The following is a 20461-nucleotide window of genomic DNA, read 5'->3' as shown; positions in this document are numbered from 1 at the left end:
TACATCAAATTAGCTGTATAGCATTGTGTATCCAAACCACAAAAATGTGTATATCTTATTCAGGCATCAAAAAGAAGTAACAGTCAAGTTTTTATTATACATAAGGGAAAAACAATAGCTATAATTTTTTTTTTTTTTTTAGATTTTTTTATTTTATTTATTTGACAGGCAGAGATCACAAGTAGGCAGAGAGACAGGCAGAGAGAGAGGAGGAAGCAGGCTCCCTGCTGAGCAGAGAGCCCGATGTGGGGCTCGATCCCAGGACCCTGGGATCATGACCTGAGCTGAAAGCAGAGGCTTTAACCCACTGAGCCACCCAGGCGCCCCAATAGCTATAATTTTTAAAGAGATCAATAAATCATAAAAGATCTGTGTATTTCCAGTCAAGTCCATTTGTCTCATCCCACCAGCAGTGAAGGTCCCTATCCAGGGTCCTATTCAGAGCAGCATCTCATCTTCTGCGCTTTTGTGCTTTGTAGATTTTGAATTTTATTTTTCACAAGATTTTTACTTAAAGAACTTGTCACCTTTTGGAAATTTCCATTGCTGACTTGAAATTTTTTTGTATAAGGTCCTTCTTGTTTGCGTGCATGCGTTTAAGCACTGTTATTTTTATTTAAATTGAAGGTGGCCATTTCTTGAAAGCCAGCATTAAGCCAGAATACTTAGGCTCGAGCAGAACACCCACCTCAACACAGAGGTGAAGTCTATTTCTTGTGCTGAAAAGAGAACCATCTTTTAATCTCCTATAAGGAAGAGATTACCAGGCTGCAAGCCAGTGTTAATTATTGCTGATGACTTATAAATGGACATAAGTCACTTTTAACAACAACAAAAAAAAGATCTGTGTATTTTCATTGTAAAAATAAACCACTTAATATTACCACACCATTAAAAATAGGAAACTATGGCACTCATGTTTCACTGTGGTACTCCTGTGAATGTGATAAAATGGAACAGTGTGCTTCTCCAGCAACGATCGCAGGGCAAACCCCAGGAGAGGGGGTTTTCAGGCTGCGCGCCGGCACGCTTGCACAAGGGCGTTCCTGCTGCGTGAGGAACATGGCCACGCTCTTCCCGAGCTCAAGAGAAATTCGGAATGATCTCTTTCACGTTTTACTGGAAATACGACATTTGGGCCAGTTAGGATCTGTGCTCCATGAGCACTGCTGGGCAGCAGCCCCCACAAGGCTGTGGTTAGTCAGAACACTTGAATGCATATTGTGTAACTGAACAAAAATTTAAGGGAAGCTTAGAAAAGGAAAACAAGCCATTAGGGCACAGTGTGAGCGTCTGTAACCTTACACTCCGTCCCTACCCTCCCGTCACATACCACTCAGACGGGTATTTTCAGGAAGTCAAACCAGTTATTTGTCCCCAGTAAAAACCTCAGGACTATTTTTCCTCATACCACACCTCTCATCCAAGAGCACACCACCATGACGCCCAAGATACCAGTCGTCACTGGACGACCACATCAATTTGAGGTAGACCGGGCTACTGTTGGGTCATTGCATAAGCTGCTACTTAATGGAGAAGAAATGTTAAGCAGTTTCCTACAGCAAATGCACGAAAACGCGGAACGACGAGAGGTTTCAAGAGAGGGACAGAGCGGTCACCGTGTCTCCGAGGAGGAAGGACGGCTGTCTCTTCACAGCAGTGGTTCTGCACCGGACGCCGGTGCACCCGGAGCGGAGTTCCCTAGGGCTCTGCAGAGACCGTCCCAGAGACCCCACGTCCATCAGAGACCCCTCCGTCCAGCCTGACACCGCACCCTGAACACAGGCTCCACCCTAAGCCCACCGCCCCCGGGACTGCTGCAGCCACCACCTCTCCCGCACCAGCCGGGGAGCCAGGATGTGGGCAGGAGCGGCCCAGGCGGCTACCGGGCAGGGGGAGCTCCCTCTACAGAGCGTCCCGTGAAGCTGCTGCAGAGGGAGCAGGACGTGTGCCCATACAGCAGCTAGGGACGCCCCAGCGGGGCCGGGAGGCCGGGAAGCCGCCAGGTGCAGGGGCGTGGCGCAAGCTCGGGATCCCATCCCTTCTTCCGTCTCCCACCAGCCGCTCCACGCACACCCACGCAAGCATCGGCGCGGTCACTCACCTTCCTGCTCGGCCTCCCCAACAGCTGCCCTGGACCCACAACAAAGCCCACTCGGTGCCCAGAGCCCACAAGCTCCACCTCGGGCTTCCTGCACGGGCCCACATGCTGCTCTCCCGACGCACACACGGCCACTCCCATACCGCCTGGCCCTGCGCTCACCTCACCTCCTCAGAGAGGGCACCCAGAGGGGCCTTGGCACAGTGTGCGTGTGGCTGTGTGAACCTGACCCCTTCTGCAGAAGGACCCCGATCCGTCAGCTATGAGGACCCCACTCTCTCCTGCACACGTGCTCCCCAGGGCTCACAACCGCGCCAGGTGCAGACTCGCCGAGACACACATTTAGATGAATCGGTTACTAGCTTGGTACATGTGCACACGCACATGTGTGTTCACGTGTGCATCTGCATGTCCCGATCCGGTGCAGGTCACGAGAGTGGTGGGGACAAGGGGCAGGCTCTGGCACATTTGGCCTCCACCGTCCCCTACGACCTCGCCGTGGTGAGTGCGGCAGTCGTGGAGGGACCAGACCCCAGCTCTGCTAACTCGGGCTCGTGACCGGGCTGCGGGGAAGGCTGGACACAGAGATGCAGCACGGAGACCCCGAGACCACAGCACCCCACAGCACTTCGGCCGAGGATGCACTCGCCGCTGATGCGGCTCAGGGAACTGGCAGAAAGTGTCTCAGCGTCTGTGCGCATGCATCAGGGTCTCGGAGGACGGAGCTCGTGTACGCTCGGCCTGCCATGTCCGTACACGTGAGCTATAGCGTGTGCACCTGTAAGAGTGTCACAGACAAACACGGGGGGCTTGCCTCCTCCTGTCCTGGTGAGTGCCCTCACTAGGAGCTAAATGTCACCAGAGCACGACACATCCCACAGAAGCCATCTCTGGTATGAGACGAGGGCCTGGGCCCAGCAACCCCTAGGTTCCCTCACAAGCCCAGCCTGAGACCTAAGTCCCCAGAGGGTTGAGACAGGAGGGCAGCAAGGGCCTGCAGTCCAAGTCCAATTTCGTCTAAAGAGTTCCTGGGAACGTCGAGGCATTTCAAGGAAGACACTGACACGGTCACTTGTAGTTAGCAGTGGGAGTGCGACTGCGTTGCCTTGTGGAGGAAGGGCCTTGCGGAGACAGCGGATTGGGGTGGCTGCAGGTGGCGCCTGGGGCAGAGGACAGACACACAGACTGCACAGGCAGTGGCTGTCTAGGCAGCACTGGGCACACTCGTGGCGTTCACGCCGTGGGTTCACATATAGGAGTCAGGCTGTGAGGACACACGGAGCTTTTCAGCCCAGACTCACTAACCGCATGGGCTAAGGCGACCTGGTTTATGTGCCTTCAAATTCCTCCTAAAATCAAGTTCTGCCTGACAATACGTGACAAGGGAGAGTCCCAGTCAAGTGCAGCCTTCTCCAGTCTTCCCAGGACCCAGGAAACGTCCTCATTACCACGGGCACACTCCGTCATCTCACATGACGGCACTCGCACAGTCAGCTTTGTGTAAAATGACCCTTGTCCCCACCCACCACCTTCTGTATAATTTCTTTGAAAGCGATTTCTTAGTTCAGATTCCGACCTTCCAGTGCAAGTAGCAAATTCCTGAGCCTTCACCCTTAACACTGACAGGAACAAAGGGATTGTGTGAAATTAGGTGGATTTGAGAAGTGAGAGTTTTTAAGGCAATGCCCATCAACATTCATCAATTTATATCTAAAAATTACAGGAAGAATGGTTGTCATTTAATGAACTAGGATTATGTTAAGAGATTTACCTGCATTATCTCACTTTACCCCTGCAACAGAGAAAAGTAATGAATGCAAAAGATTTAAAAGTCTTCTACCATGAAAGGGGAACAGAGGAATGGCAAGAAAACCCTAAGATGTCAGACAAAATACCATCACATTATTTTTCAAAATGACATCTTCTTTTGAAAATATGAGAAAATTGTTTAGTTTAAAAGAATTATCTTTACCATTATCTTAAAACTACGGTTATATTTTTTATAAGTAAAAAGCATTTCAAACTCCAAAACTATATTTTGTATTTCCAATTTAACCAGCTGAAACAATTTAAAACAAATTTGGAACCAAATGGAAAAAATAAATCTCAGATTGAGATTTTCAGATTTTCATAAGAAGTTTCACCCAGATGAGGTTTTCATGGCTCTGCAATAAGTCCCAGAAAGAAATAAAGACCAGAACAAGTAAAAGAAAAAGAAAATAGGGATTTTAATGGAAATGTTGACAAACCACTTTCCATACACAAAAAATGATGGTGGTGGTGATGGTGATGATGATGGTGGTGATGGTGATGATGGTGATGATGATATGGTGGTGATGATGATGATGGTGATGGTGATGATGGTAATGATGGTGATGATGGTGGTGATGGTGATGATGGTGGTGATGGTGATGATGGTGATGATGGTGGTGATGGTGATGGTAATGATGGTGATGGTGATGATGGTAATGGTGATGATGGTGATGGTGGTGATGGTGGTGATGACAGTGATGGTGATGATGTTGATTATGGTGGTGGTGATGATATGGTGGTGATGATGGTGGTGATGATGGTGATGATGGTGATGATGATATCGTAGTGATGATGGTAATGATGGTGATGATGGTGATGATGGTGATGATGATGGTGATGGTGATGGTGATGGTGATGATGGTGATGATGATGATGATGGTGATGGTGATGGTGATGATGGTGGTGATGGTGGTGATGGTGATGGTGATGATGGTGATGGTGATGATGGTGGTGATATGGTGGTGATGATGGTGATGGTGGTGATGATGGTGATGGTGATGATGGTGATGATATGGTGGTGATGATGGTGATGATGATGGTGATGGTGATGATGGTGGTGATGGTGATGATGGTAATGGTGGTGATGGTGGTGATGACAGTGATGGTGATGATGGTGATGATGGTGATGGTGATGATGATGATGATGATGGTGATGGTGATGATGGTAATGATGGTGATGATGATGGTGATGGTGATGATGGTGGTGATGATGATGATGGTAATGGTGATGATGGTGATGATGGTGGTGGTGATGATATGGTGGTGATGATGGTGGTGATGATGGTGTTGGTGATGGTGATGATGGTAGTGATAGTGGGGGTGGAGCCTGCTTAGGATTCTTTATCCCTCTTCCTCCCTCTTAAAAAACCCCAGAAAACAAAGAACAATGATACCCTTGAAATCACAATGCAGATTTCAGAAGGCATTATAAATTAAAATCATTCCAAATATATAAAAAACAAAATTATAGTTGTAGTCTTAAAAAGAGAAGTTTTGTTTACAGATCTCTTAGATGCCTTTGGTTTGCAAAGTGTCTTTTAAACTAAACTATGAGACAATGAATTCATCAAAACAGCAGCCCTTCTAATCTCCAGGCTGTAACTGTCAGCTGGGGGTGGTCTTAAACCACTACCCTGTCCAGACAGAGCAGGTACATCTTAAAGAGGGAAACTATTGGTTCCTGAAGGTGGCTTCGCATTCCAGCAGGAGCTACGTGACTCACTTGGTCGTTTAGTCTGAAACACCCATACCCTCCATCAAGTTCTAAGTATGAATGCATCACTAGTAAAGTTGAAAAATAGGCCCATTAAATAATCAAAGACAAAAGTACAAAGTTTCACATTCCACACGATATTAAACCATCTTTTAAGGTCAAACATCAAGGCCTAAGAAAACTGAATGATGACCAAAAAAAATAGCATTGGATATTTGGTAGCAAACTGTTACAAACCTGCATCAGACACCTGTACGAGTCCAACACTTAAGGATACAATTTTACAAATGACATGTGCTGTCAACAGCTCACTCACTTTATTCTGGCAGACTTGGTGGACAGGCCGGGAATGGGCTTCTACGATCACGGCTGCACTGCGAGCTGCATTGAGGTCGAAAACCTCGAGAGTCCTGTTCCTGCCGGCCGTGAGCACCAGATCTGCATGACGCAGTTAGGGAACTCCTCTCCACGATCCGCCAGGGGGAGGGGGCGGCCCCGCATATGCGGTGAATACTCTGGGGCACCAGAAGACACACAAAGGATGACGGCTACAACTATCTGCGCTCACAGCCCCACTCCCCCCTTCTGCTGCTGGGCATCCAGCAGCAGCTGCTGAGCCATGGACGAGGGCCGACCCCGTGGTACACATCTCAAGGCGGGAGGTACAGAGGTCTAACTTCAGTGCAATGAGGTTTGGGTGTCCAGGAAATGCCCAAATCAAGAGCCGGAACGGCAGCTGCATCGCTGGGGACGGAGCTCAGAAGACCGGTCTGAGGGTAAAATCAGGCAGTGCAAGCATAAACGTGGACAGTGCCGCCTGGAGCTGGCCGCATGGGAGCAGGCACCTCCCAGCGCGGCGAGCCACCAGCCACGCCCACGTCCACACTCGGGGCAAGAACGGCAGCGCTCGGACTCAGGGTGTGTGTCGGCACCAGAACGACCCCACGTCCGGCGGCCGGCCCAGAACAGTGTCATCAGCGGTATGTGTGGGAGAAAGATCGCCAGGGTCGGTAACTAGCACGGTGCTCATGCTGAAATAGGCAGAAAGCACCGTTTAAGGCCAGAGTACTCAGAAGGACACATTTCTGCTAGGTGTTGTGCTGTGTGTGTACCAAAGGGCTCTAGCATCATATTTCTAATTAAAATACTCTGAAACCTCTAACGCCTTATCTCAGTCCTTCTGAAATTTCAACTATAAAACTCTTAAAAGAACGTAACTTAGACCTCCGAATAACTTCAGATTTTATAAGACAAATTCCTAAAGACCAGAGCTTTTCTTCTAAATAAATCAAAAATCAATGTTTTTAACTAAAAGGGATGATGCCAGCCAAAACAAAGTCAAAAAATAAACTTCTAGACTCAATTTCCTACTCAGCATCACTGCTGTAACTTCTGCCGGGCTCCAGAGAGCTGGGGCAAACTTCTGTTAATGGAAGGATGCCCATCGCAAGTGTTCATTTTTCAAAAGCACAAAATTACTACATATTATACAATAAACTACAGACCAGAAATGCCGGGTTACATCACCCTACTGTGGGTCATGTGCTCTGTCGCATGCACGTCCAGTTTTCCTGTGAGGTTCTTCTCACCACGGAGATGGGATCGCTACGCATGTAATTACGCAGAAGACGTGAGTGCCCTGAGTCCCGCTGCCCTGGCCGGCGCCTGGAGCCGGGACCCTCAGCCGACGCTCCTGCCAGGACGCTGGGGCTCAGGGCGTGGAAACAAGAACAGAGGCAAGGATACAGGAGTAGAAGTCGTTTACGGCTGATAAACTGGTAATCCCTGTCGCACCAGTCGTACAGAGCCCGAAGACACGTCTGCACCAGCTCTTCTGTCTGTATCTGAAAAGAAACAAAGATCATCGACCTTTCCGTCTCTCTCCCACAACTGAGCATCCTACCATTAAGAAGCTGAATATGAAGAAAGTTTCCACGTTACGGAACAATCCTGTTTTATAACATCAAAGGAATAAGTCGGCCGCCTTACTTTTCTTTCAGGAAACTCTAACTTTTCCTTTAGAAAAAATTAATGAAAAAATATCATATAAAGCTCCAAATAATTCATTATTGTCTGTGAGAAAGCAAGTTTTTCTCCTAATTCTAAAATAATTATGTATACTTAAGAAGACTTCCAACTAGTTATAAATTATCTGTGTTTCCACGAACACATATGTTGTTAATATTTTCCAAAGGGTAATGTAAGCAGTTAGTATTGGTTTAACAAACATATGACCTCAAGAATCCCTAACAATTGTGTAAAGGAAAGGAACCTGCTAGCAATATTTCGATGTGATCATGGCCCAGGCAGGGCCAGGGGAGACCTCTGGGGATGGCCCAGCGGGGCAGGAGCAGGTGGGGGGTGGGGCAAAGCACCAGGACGGCTCTTGTCTGAGCCTGCTGGGCAGTGGGGGGGCGGATGAACGGGCCGTCAGCCTGCACCTTCCACAAGGCGGTGGCGAGTGCTGCATGGGGGCCCGCGGCCATATATGCAGGCTAGGCACAGAGACAGCGACTCAGGGAGCAGGTCCTGGGGGCAACAGGTATGCAGGGGTCAGCTACACAGACTCAAGGGCAAACAGAGTCACAGGAGAGGTTTGAAGGGAAGCTCAGTGACGACACAAAGATCCCACGAATCACTGCGCATCCCTGCTGAAAAAACGCACGGGACCCTACAGTAGGTGGCGAATGGGGTAGAAGCAGCCGTTTCGTGGGGGGAGCCGTGGGAAAGCTCCGCAGACACCACAGACCGGGAGAGGCTGTAAGGAAGATCCTGCGAGCCGAGGGAGCACACACGTGTCTGAAATCGGGGGACGTTGGTGGCGGAGGTGGGAACAGGGAAGGGACCGCCCGCATTTAAGGCCCAAAGCCCTGCTGTGGCAGAGCAGGCCACGCAGATGGGCGGGGAGGCGCTGCTCCACGAGACGGGCCACGGCACACTGAGGGGCCGGCCGGAGCCCTGCCCGAGGAGCGGACGGCAGGGCTGAGGGGCGCTCGTGCCTGCGGCCGGGTGAGGTCTGGCGTCCCATCGTCCGAAGCCTCGCCAGCCGGCCGGTTCCCGAGAGTCACCCGCCCCGGCGGACGCTGGCGCCGAGGCGGGAACGCAGCCGCAGCCCAGGCGAGCAGCCGGCCTGGGAAGGGCCCTTCTCAAGCAAGCTCCACGCGGCGTCTCCCCAGACGCAGGCAGTGAGGCCGCCCGGGCGCACACGACCACGCTGGAAGGTCCCCCCCATTCACAAGGGACCCGCGAGCGTGTGGGGGGCCGGCGCGGAAGGACTGAGGCGCGAAGGTCCTCTCGGTGCCGCAGCTCTGACCGCTGGACCTGAAGCGGACGGTCTGCAAACTCGGTACTTCCTTCCAGGGAACCGCACTACCCAAACCGTGAAGACGTCAGAAACACCCGCTGGTAACACTCAGTCCCTAACGTGCCCCAGCCTCGGGCCAGGAGGGGGCAGGCACAGAACGACACGCCGCAGCCTCGCGAGCCCAGGGGCCGGGAGGCTGCGGGGGAAATGCGGCAGGGGGCCCGCAGCACTCTCGGCCGTCCGCCGGCCACGCCGCCCGCGCCCGGCTCACAGGCGGCTGTGACCCGTGGGTAGACCACACCTGAGCCAAACCCATCCTGGCCTCAGCGCACGGCTCTTGGCCAAGCGGCTGACCTAGGAGGAGGCGAACCTTCCAGCTGAGACCCGGGGCACCTGCCAGGTGTGCTCCTCCTCCACAGCTGAAAAGCTACCTAATAAGGCTACTAAGCTGAAAACTTGCCCACAGATCTCCCGACGGGCACAAGCGACTGGGGTGAAACAGAACCCACAGTGACACGAGACAGACCCTGAGCTCAGATTCCAGAAGCGCGAGCCCATTCAAACTCATATGCCCCACTATAAGACCACTGACGCGCTGATCGGGGAGGGAAGTCTCCAGCAACCGCCGGTCTATAAACCCGACCATCCCTGCCCACGCGTTCCTGAGACAGGTCCCAGCCCCGAAGGCCTGGGATGCTCCTAGGGTCTGCAGCCTGCTGGCTTTGGCACGGACTCCCGCTTCGTGCTCCTGTAAGAACACGGCTGTGATGCCTGGAGCCACAGCAGCCACCTTGGAATCATACAGTGAGAGCAGCAGACCAGAACAGCACACAGTCCTCAAGCCTGTGAGCCTCCTCCCTCCAGATGGCTCCGGTCCAGGCTGAATGAAGCACCACAGTCAGCTGCTTAGTTACAGGAGGGAAGACGGCATCCCCTGCAGAGAGGGGAGGACAGACAGCCTCCAGAGAAAGACAAAACCTGCCCTCACAGTGTGTGCCACACACAGCTCGCTGCTGGCAGAGCAGATCAGATCAGAGTGAAATCACCCCCCAGGGTCCATGGGTACACGGGCACAAGCACAGCACAGGCACAGCACTGGTTAGAGGACAAGGGTGAGGCGGAAGAAGCTGATCTCCGGCAACAAGAGGATGGGAGAGGAAGCCACAGCACGTGCTTGTTGTATAAAATTTCATAACAGCTGCTGCAAAGAGACTGAAGTCAAACTGACAAGCATGGTTAAATCTCAGAAACAGAATTCGGATTACGGTGACAGGTGTGCTGCAGGCACGGGAGCAAACACACCCATCTCGACAAGAGGAACGTTACAGCAGCCAAGACCGGAAGCAGCCAGGCGTCCACGGACAGATGAGTGGATGAGGATGAGCCATGCCTACGCCCCAAGGAACACGACTCAGCCGTCAGAGAGGGGGAGACCTCGCTGTGTGCAGCAAGGACGGGCCTGGGCAGTGGGACGCTAAGCGAAGTGAGTCAGAGAAAAGCAGATACCCCACGACCTCACTTACATGTGGAATCTAAGAAACAAAGAACACCAACAACAGAACAGAAACAGGTTCATGCTTACAGAGAACGACCCGGCGGCTGGCGGAGGGGGGCGGTGGGGGACGGGTGGGAAAGGGGATGAAGACATGCAGGTCCTGGTGCTGGGAGTGCAGCACCGGGGATACGGCGAAAAGAACTGGGTAACGCGTATGGTGACGGACGGCAGCTTCACTTGCCACAGTAAGAAAGAAAAACAGGAAAGAAGGGGTGGGAACGGGCCTAGGAAAGCCACTGAATATCCCTGGGATGTTTTATTTCTTTAAGAAGTCTGAAAACAAAACAAGTGTTAATACCTGCACACGGAGGTGTGAACACGTTTGATCTGTGTATTTAGTGCGTGTGTGTGCAGGGAACGGTTCATGGTTTAACTTCACTACAGACACAGCAGGCATCGTCCCACAGAACATCAGAGACGTTGCTGAGCCGAGGCCAGAGCTCCACATTCCGCAGCCCGGAGCTTCTGGTCCCACCGAGGCCCCCGCACACGGCACTGCAGACGAGCTCCGAGGAGGGAGAAGCCCGCGCACGGCACTGCGGACCAGCTCCGCGGAGGGACAAGCCCACCCCTCGGCTCTCCCAGCAGCCTGCGGTGAGGTGACTCGATCTGGCGCAACAGCACCTACGCCCCACACGAGCCACGGCCTCCCGAGCACGGGGAGCAGGGAAGAGACGAGCGGGCTGCGCACCTCCGGGTCTCGTCCTCGCTGGTGTCGAGGTGGTACCTGAGGAGCCGGAGCTCGGGGCCAGAAGACGACAAGATGGAAGCGTCCAGGAAGTAAAACTGTGCGGACCCAACGGGCTTGGAAAACACGTCCCTGCCCTGGAACAGAAATCGGGAATCACGGCCACTGTAACAGAGGCAGACGACAGACACGCGGAGACGGTTTCCACCAACCCACACGCCACTCCGGGCGTAGAGACTAGTCCACCCGTGTCTTCCTCTGACGACTTCTGAAAGACGTCACGTGACTAAAATGTTCCTGTAATGAGCATCTGAATCCCAGCCACTTAAAAAGTTTAAAACAAAATAAAGTTGACACTTGGCAGTGAGCACAGTCAGTGGTGAGGGTTTTATTAAGGACAAATTCTAACCGTGGGACACAGCTCTGAGGCGTCAGCCCTCAGATGCGTCCTTCAGAACCCCCAGTGTCACGTGTGGGAAACGACAGCGTCGACGGCGCCGAAGCAGACCCGTGCCCTTGGAGCTGCTCCCACGCACCTCACGCTGGAGCCCCCGGTCTGACGGCTTCCCCTCCTGTCGGCCTCCCTGGAGGTGAGTCCCCCTTTCACAGCGAACCCGTAGGGGGTCCATGCTAACCCCAGCTCTGAGAACCTGCCGCTCGCCAGCCCTGCTCTGACTCGTGGGGACACAGCCCCGGTATCCCCTCCCCTCCCCATCTCAGCCGCGACATCATCACCACTGGCCCTTCTCGCCACTCCTACGGTCTCCAAATGGTCTCATCTAAGCGCGTGCAAATGCTCATGGGTAATTGTGCACACATCCAAGTGTACACGTGCCCGTTTGTATGCACGGTGGTCACACGTGTATACGAGAGAGAAAGACACACACACACACACACACACACACACACACACACACACACACGAAAATGCTGAGTCAGCGACCACAGTGGGTGCACCGCAGCAACCCCGCTCGCCCCGCATCCCACACTCCTGGAGAGGGTACAAGCCTAGGGCCCCGAGACAGCGCCGGCGCGCCTCTGGGACCGCCGGTCTGGGGACCACAGGGCTGGCCAGTGAAGCCCTGAACGTTACCACACACAACACGTGTTCCGCCCCGCGGAGCGACCACAGCCGCAGCGTCCCGTCCCGGGAAACAGATAGCAGCCACCTGCCGTCCTGGCTCCAGCACACGGTGCTCACCAGCCCGTCGTGACCTAACGGAAGACAGAGACAAGGGGGCTGCTGGGACCACCGTCCGGCAGAGTACAGTCCCACCAGGAGTCCGGCAGAGCACAGGGCCGGGGGCATTTCCAAGCTCCGGTGCCACCAGGGACACCAAAGCCCGAGGAGGTGAATTCCACTCAATTTAAAGGCTGAGTAAAAAGCGTATGTTTAAAACACGCTCAGAATCACGTGTCTTCAAAAGAACATAAGCTGCCTGGGGCGCCTGGGTGGCTCCGTGGGTTCAGCCTCTGCCTTTGGCTCAGGTCGTGATCTCAGGGTCCTGGGATCGAGCCCCACATCGGGCTCTCTGCCCGGCGGGGAGCCTGCTTCCTCCTCTCTCTCTGCCTGCCTCTCTGCCTACTTCTGACCTTTGGCTGTCAAATAAATAGATAAAATCTTTAAAAAAAAAAAAAAAAAAAGAACATAAGCTGCAGAAACGCACAGAATGTAACATCACAAGATGTACTGAAATCTGCGGTCTTCCCAGTAACGCATCTTCAAGGAACGTCATTCCCTTAACGCTGGCGGAGAAGGTCAGTGGACTTGCTGAGCACGGCCACAGGCGGTCGGATTACTATACGGCTGTCGGGGGCTGGGCCCCAGGCCGCAGCGGAGCTCAGCTCCGGGACGGCCACCCACAGGCCGCCTGCCAGCGACAGGGTCGAGGATCGCGCCCCACAACGGCCTCGGCAGCAGATGGGGGACGTGTGGGCGTGAGATGAGAAGGAACCCCCACCACGGGCTCGAGAACACCCTGGTTACTCGCTTCTCACTCCCTATCGAGATCGCGGGAGAGAAGCTCCACCATGCCAACCACGGTCTGTCCTTTGAGCCGGTATGACCCCTTGACCTCTGTTGCCGCCACCACTGACCCTGACCTGGCAGACAGCGAAAGCCTCCTGATGTGACCCTTCCTCGAGTCCATCCAACAGGATGTCAGATCCCTAAGTGCCCGGGGACGGACCCAGCAGTCGGAGCGGTACCCTCTCCTTCGGTTCAAGGGTGTATGCGTTGCTGGGGGCTGGGTACCCAACGCGGTCCGTCAACTACCCCATCGCACACGGGGTCAGTGGGACAGCCTGTCCTTGTAAGCGGGTTTCCTGTCCCCGTGGTTCTCAGCTCCATGCTGCCCAGCAGTCCACGCGGTCCTGAGGATGCAGAAGGGAGCATGCAGGTGCCCCTGTGGGAGCCGGACCCACAACCCCTTCGCCAGCGCCCCGCCAGCCCCGCTCCTTCTCACTGGGCACCTGCCATCGCTCACGCAGGCCGACTCTGCATCCTGCCTCCGTCAGAGGCCGCGTGGACAGCTCACTAGCCAGGAGGCAATCTCCAAGGGGTCCCAAGGCTGCTGCCACCTGCTGCTCGGAGAAGCAGAGGTGCCTGCGCAAAGGCAGACACAGGCCGTTGGGGACCTGAAACCCTGGGCTTTCTGCAGCAGAGAGGGGCCGAGAGGACAGGCTGAGGCGCAAGTGCCCCGGCCACGGCACAGCTGGGGATTCCGGACAGTGCCGTGCCACGCAGGGCACACGGGACAGGCCCAGCCACCCCAGCGCCACAGCGAAGCCGCCTTCCTCTGCGGCCCCTGCGTCTGGCCGGGAACTCGCCAGCCTCCCGCTGCAGCAGTCTACGAGTGACCGCGCACGGAAGCCAGGGCCCTGCGAGGACAGTCGTGCTGCGGCTGGAGACCCGCAGGCCAACTGCACCAGCCGGAGAGCCAGCCCGGGAGAGCCGGTGAAGCCCAGACACCTCAGTGCTGTGCAGGACCGGAGCCCACAGAGGCCAAGTCCCGACACAGCTCTGCTGCCCTCTGGCGTCGGTTCTGGGCTTTACCCAGAAGGACGCAGGCCCTGCGGCGCCCACAGCTGCCTGGGCCAGGGCCACCACGCGGTCACTGTCCCAGGAACGGCACCTGGGAGGTTTCACTGAGGGTCAGTGAAACAAGCTCTCAGCCCTTCCTCAACACCACAGAGTGCAGCTCGGACCAGCACCGCCTCACCAGGCAGCGACGAGGCCGACGACCCGCACGTCAGAGGGACACGCACAGCGAAGTCACCACCATTTAGCTGCGTGTAATTCTTCCCAATTAAGTGGTCATCCACGGCAGAGTGGGGACACCCTCCTCCTTCCATCCCTCCCTGCTCACTCGTGTTCCAAGCCCGGGCGCCCGCACAAGATCCACGGGGTTACCAAGGACGACAGACGTGCTCTCGTCGCCGAACTGTGAGGGGCGCCCCTGCCGGTGCATGAGCCAGGAGGGCAGGGACAGGGCTGACCGCGAATGAGAACGCCGGGAACCGGCACGAACTGCTCCCCGCTCCGCCCTGCACACGAGCAGCTCTGACCTCAAGGCCTGGCGAAGAGACCCCGGTTCGAGCGGGCCAGCGTGCCTAGGAGGGACCTGGGCTGGGCTCCTCCTTCCTGCCCTCAGCTCGGCTCCCCCTGCCGCACACCCTGCCTGCCCACCCAGCCACCCCGACGGCCTCCCGCCTCGGACAGCAGGTGCCCCTGCGGCGCGCACACTGGGGCGGAGAACCTCAGGAACAGAAGGACCAGGACACGAGACACATCCGAGTCCTCTCCTTCCCCGCGGCCAGGGCCTTGCCTGAGACGTGTGACCCCCGCGCCACAGAGAAAGAACGCAGGACGGCAACAGCAGCCAGAGAACTCAACACAGGAAGCAACGTGTTCTCACTCAAGCTCGCCCTTTTTTAAGAATTGGTTTTTATGGGCGCCCGGGTGGCTCAGCGGGTTAAGCCTCTGTCTTCGGCTCAGGTCATGGTCTCAGGGTCCTGGGATCGAGCCCCGCATCGGGCTCTCTGCTCAGTGGGGAGCCTGCTTCCTCTCTCTCTCTCTCTGCCTGCCTCTCTGCCTACTTGTGATCTCTGTCAAATAGATAAATAAAACCTTAAAAAAAAAAAGGCCTGTGTACAGACGCTCCTAATTTTCCAAATGTGCTTCAGTCAGGTCAGTAAGATGAGACTTTGCCCCCCAGAACTTTGGAGAAGCTGTGTTCCCTGACAGTGGGGCACCGCGACGGTCCTGCAGCCTGGTCCCCCGCTCCACCCCCTCTGCCCGGCTCAGCACGGCCGGTCTGGCTCACTGAACCTCCACGCAAGCCTTCCTTCTGGGCCAGCCTGATCTTGGAGAGCAACCCATACCCAGACAAGGAGACTCACCATAATCCACAGTAACTAAACGTAACACACATCATACCTGAAAAAACAGTAGGCGTCCCAGGGAGATCAGCACGGAGGACCAGTGACAAGTGGTTGGCTAAGCCGCAGGCGAGCCACCGCCCATCTCCTGCTTAAACCCAGTAAGGGACATCCCTGTAAAGTCAGAGCTCCCAGGAGTCACGCTTGCAGCAGGTAAATACACAATCTGTAGCTAACCCGACGTTCGTCTCGTCAGGTAGAAAGGGTTCCTAAACCAGTGCGTGCTCAGTGGCACATTCTGCAGGTCCGTCAGGTGGCCTCACCCAGGACGTCCTTTAGAGAGAGGATCCGGGAGTCAGGAGCCGCAGGGCTAGTCAGAGTCAGCACGGGTTTCTGAACCGAGAGAACCCTGACCCCAAGGCACCCTTCCTCCCATCAACAGTAAAGACACCCAGTACTCAGCCACGCAGGAATATCCAACCCTACCCCTAACACGGGGCAGAACGAAGCCACAGGCCCCAGGATTCTGCAGTCTTATTGCTAAGCCCTATCACACAATCACAATCAGAGACAAGACCTTACCTCTTATCTCACACCACGAAGCTACTTCACTGACCACACCCCGTTTCTTATCTCCCCACATCCCTCAAAGATGCTTGGGCTACACTCACATGAAAAATGCAGGGAACTCAGCACGGTGGGAAGGAGTGAAAACTACAGGACTGCCCTCAAAATGCTGAGGGCGGTCTTCCAGCCGCCTGGACTGAGGGCAAACACATCTCACCTCGAGGCGGGGCTAGAAACCAGAAACAGCGCGTGCTTCTGCAGACAGAGCTCAGATCACAGAGTCACCCAGACAGGAGCTGCTCCCCGCTTCCTCTTCTGAGGAAGACCAGAGAAGACTCTGGCAGAGGCATTTCAACGCGCTTGAGAGTGACACGGCCGCCGGCAGCCCAAGACGCACTGGGCCCTGCAGGAAAGGCTCCATCTGAGGAGGGATGGTGACCACAGAGGACACCAAGGTTCACCCGCCCTGAGCGGTCTCCCCCACCCTCCGCAAACCAGCCCCTCACCCACCTTGCGGCTCCCTCCAGCACTACAGAGGGAGGGTCACACACAGGGCACAGACCCAGGCGAGCCCCTAATTCCAAACGCAGGAGCTCCCGAGCTACGGTGGCAGCCGGCGCGAAGGCCCTAACGCCAGGCCACTCGAGGGCAGCGTGACCTTTGATTTTCATCCAGACTCCAACAATGCCAGAGAACTTCATGACACCAGGATTTTTAAAGCTCTATTTACGACGGAACAGTGGCAGTTCAGAGACCCTTGAAAATACAGCAGAGGGCAGCCCGGGCGCGGCGGACCTGAATACTGGACGCAGGTGGCGGCGGCGGGCGGCCCGTGCGCAAGGACAAGCTGCTTGTGGACTCTGGTTGGCAGAGAACGCTCCGAAGGGTACTCCTTACTTGAAGGACCAGCAGGACCATGAAGATCAAGAGAGTTCCAAGTGAGAAAGGAAACAAAACGAGGGGCTAGAAATGCTCGCTTCTCCCCTGTTTACCCGTGCAACCTCATTCTCTCCCACTGAATGCCCATAAACGCGTGCGAATCCGCGAAACAGCTCCGCAAATGCACTTCCATCCCAGGGAGCCAAAACGCATGCACTCTAAGGGCAAACCGTCAAGGGTTTCTCGTGGGTGACGTGCACTGAGGCGACTGCGCAAGGACTCGGCGAGACAGACATACTACCCTTCCCGGTTTCCTACTCTCTGTGTGTCATGGCAGTGATTGCTTGCGTCCTCTGCACACGGCCTGCATCTGCCATGAAAATAACCACATTCCCAGTCTGTGGAGGAGACCACAGATGGCTTGGGGAAAAGGACCGACGGCCAGGACACACGCAGGGGCGGCCTGCGTGGGGTGGGTCCCACCGGACCGGGGAGCAGGCAGCGTGGCCCACTGAAGGCACTTGGAACTTAAGGCAAAGTCTCCTCAGGGTTCATTTTCAGCAAGTAGTTTGGCAGCCCCTGAGCGGCAGCAGGGCCACGGGCATGGGGCCACGGGCACGGGGGCCAGCCAGGGCACCAGAGGCCAGGCTCCTGCCTGACACCCCGGTGCCCCCCACCAGCCCCTCCACCTCAGCCCAGCCACCTGTCGCACAGGGTTCTATGCGCTTCAGGGAGTATGGAAAGGCGCCAGGCGCACGGTAGAGGTTGTTGTAAAAGCTGGAAGCTACCGGCGACACGCACGAGCTGGAAAGCCTGGCCGTGCGAGCCCGCCCCGCAGCCCGGCAGCGCCGTCCCTCTGGAGTGAAATTCGGTGGGTGTTCAGAGGAGCCTTTCCCAGAGGAACACTGGCCTGTGCCCAGGATGTTGTCCGGGGTCCTCCCCTCACTGAAACCCCTCAGCGGAATGCCCCCGGGCCAGAAACACATCAAAGACCGCTGGTTCCGTCTGGAGAGCTGGGCTCTCGTAGGAAAAAGTCACCAAGAAGATCAGAGTTGAGCATAGCTCTTGGTGCTGTGTTCCGTCCCCAGCCACCGGTCTGGGTATCACAGGGTCTGAGGGCACCTGCTGGGGTCGCATCCTCCCCATCGATGCTGGGACAGGAGCAGCAGAGAATGGCAGGAAGAGCCTCGGGGCACAGGAAACATCACAAAACGGGGTAAAACCAGCATTCTGCCAGTGACCGCCCAAGCACAGGTGTGCCGGGGACGAGAGCAAGTGACATTTCAGCCAGCACCACCGCCCGGAATCTCTGTCCAGATGCGGGCACCTCCAGGGGTGCGAGCGGGAGCATCCTGCGGGTCCCCCCACACCTCCCTGTGCAGGCGCACGGGGCCTGGGGACCGGCAGGGCTGGCCGAGGTCCCGCGGGTGCAACGCCCGCTGGACAGGAAGCAAGTCCGGGCCCCCGCGCTCATCTCGGGCCGACAGCCCTGTAAGCGCTCACAGTCTCCCATCCAGTTACTACCTAACAAACTAATCCGGAGGGGTCCTTCACTGACCACAATGCTTTCTAAAACAGAATTTTAACCAAAATTAAAATTCCTAAGTTGTTAAGGTGGTGAAGAGAGCAGCCTGTCTGAAAAAGGATTAATAAGGAAGAACCGAATGTGACCAAAAGGCCATGTACAGCCAAGTAATAACGTATCCCCAAACCCGTCCTAGGCCATACACCTGCCGGAAACAAAGTCTCCTGAAGTACTCAAAAGGCCTCCCCAAATTACGTCACATTCACTTTGGGAAAACCAGCCGCGCACCACCTGTGACCGTCGCCGCTCCGTGGTAAAGAGCGGCCGCCGCTGCTCCTGGTGTTGGTCTTTGGCAAGAACATAGTTGTGCTGTGGAAAGAAACCATGTTACTCTCAAAGATTACAGCTCAAGCTTCTTAAGAGACCTGTATTTTGCAGCAAAATGTACATACATATTTAAATATGTTACTGCTTTCTGTGTCCCACACTAGAAACACACTGAACATTCAATCACTTTAATCGTAACAACTATCCTGCCACTTAGACCCCTGCGGACGCATCCTGCAGACACGGTCTCCTTCAGGTGAATGAAGCTACAGACTCACATCAGAAACTGAGCTGCATTGGTGGACATTATTTGCGAACCTACTCACAAACAGAAGTGACATCACTGGGAAGTCATGCTGAATCCCCCCTTTAATAAAATCGGGTTATCGCCTACTGGCAGTAGCTGAACAGTCGCCTGGTACTGGCCTGTTACTCGATGAAGAAATAAGACCCCAGAGATGCTGGGACACAGGGTGCCGAGCCTCAGGGTTGCACAGGGCACAGCCACAGCCCCACCCCACACCCGCATCCAAGCTGCCCGGAGCAAGCAGCGAGCAGCACACTGTGCAGCAGGCTGTGCCCAGGGCCATCAGGATGGGGGGCGCAGGAGAGGGTGGCCTAGCCCCAGGCCACCGCCGCAGGCTCTGCACCTGTCGCAGGAGCCGCAGGTCCCCTGGGGCTGAGGAGGGGCTGGGGCACAGATCAGGGAGGACACCAGCCCCAGGAGGAGGGAGAAGAGGGCTCAGGCGTCCTGAACCCTGCGTCCGCGTCCCAGCACAAGCAGCCTCTGAGCCATTTACTCACCGCGGTGTGGACGCATACCCAGACGACCTCACTTTGCTGTGGAAAGCCAGGGGCCGGTCCTTAACGGCGCTCTGCACCGCTGTAAAACAAGCGTCAAAGGCAGCAGCCCTTGAACATGACAAGAACCAAGTGCCTTGAGAACAGAAAGCGCACACAACGGAACGCGGCTATGACCTAAAGACCTCAGAGGCTTCATACTTGACGCCAAACCCACCCCTACCAGCAAAGAAGGTTACATCAAGGGCATTAAAAGTGTCAGAAAACAAAAACATGTTTTTCTCATTCCTCAAATGATACTGAATGTATGTTCGTTATCACATATTCCAAATAGTCTGGGCGAACATGTCAGCTCGCGCTGTAACCACACAGGCCCACATCGTCGCCCGGTCTGTGTGGAATTCTGTCCACGGATGATAAAGACCAACCATCAGGAGCGGTTCGCTCCAGAAATCCGTGGCAAAGCCATCTCTTCTACAAACAAGAATGGCAGTGATCCTAAGTGAACTCAAATTTCTCGTTTATGCTCTTATTTACCATGAGACAGAATAAGAAGGAAAAGCCACTAAAACACAATGGCAATAAAACCTATTATCCTATTTTAACATTAGTGTCCCACAACACTGCAGACCAATAAAACTCTGACACTGTGTGAACTTACCACAAATACTTATAAATCTCAAAAATTCTCTCAGAGGAGATAAAATTCTGCCAGAATTATTTATTTTTACATACGTTTAATACTTGGTATCCAAAAGGAGCATTCTGTACAAGAGTAGAAAAATAACTTTAGAAAAATGGATAATTG

The 20461-nt window shown here is 54.8% G+C and overlaps 1 protein-coding gene across 1 annotated transcript in view; it reads right to left on the bottom strand.

Annotated features, from left to right (window-relative positions):
* The window catches only part of WDR27 (WD repeat domain 27), a 128360-nt gene that overhangs the window by 79669 nt on the left and 28230 nt on the right, over window positions 1–20461 (bottom strand). Inside the window, exons 15-22 of the mRNA XM_080807066.1 lie at window positions 19657–19735; window positions 19369–19542; window positions 16917–17017; window positions 15613–15705; window positions 12268–12389; window positions 11178–11311; window positions 7374–7471; window positions 5944–6065 (exon numbers count right to left, since the gene is read on the bottom strand). Coding sequence (XP_080663192.1) covers window positions 5944–6065; window positions 7374–7471; window positions 11178–11311; window positions 12268–12389; window positions 15613–15705; window positions 16917–17017; window positions 19369–19542; window positions 19657–19735 — 923 coding nt within the window. The remainder of the gene's footprint in view (window positions 1–5943; window positions 6066–7373; window positions 7472–11177; window positions 11312–12267; window positions 12390–15612; window positions 15706–16916; window positions 17018–19368; window positions 19543–19656; window positions 19736–20461) is intronic.

Source organism: Martes martes (assembly GCF_963455335.1).
Source record: "Martes martes genome assembly, chromosome: 6".
In the NCBI taxonomy this organism is placed as follows: Eukaryota; Metazoa; Chordata; class Mammalia; order Carnivora; family Mustelidae; genus Martes; species Martes martes.
Note: the sequence above shows the minus strand (reverse complement) of the source record. Positions and strands in the feature narration are given on the sequence as shown.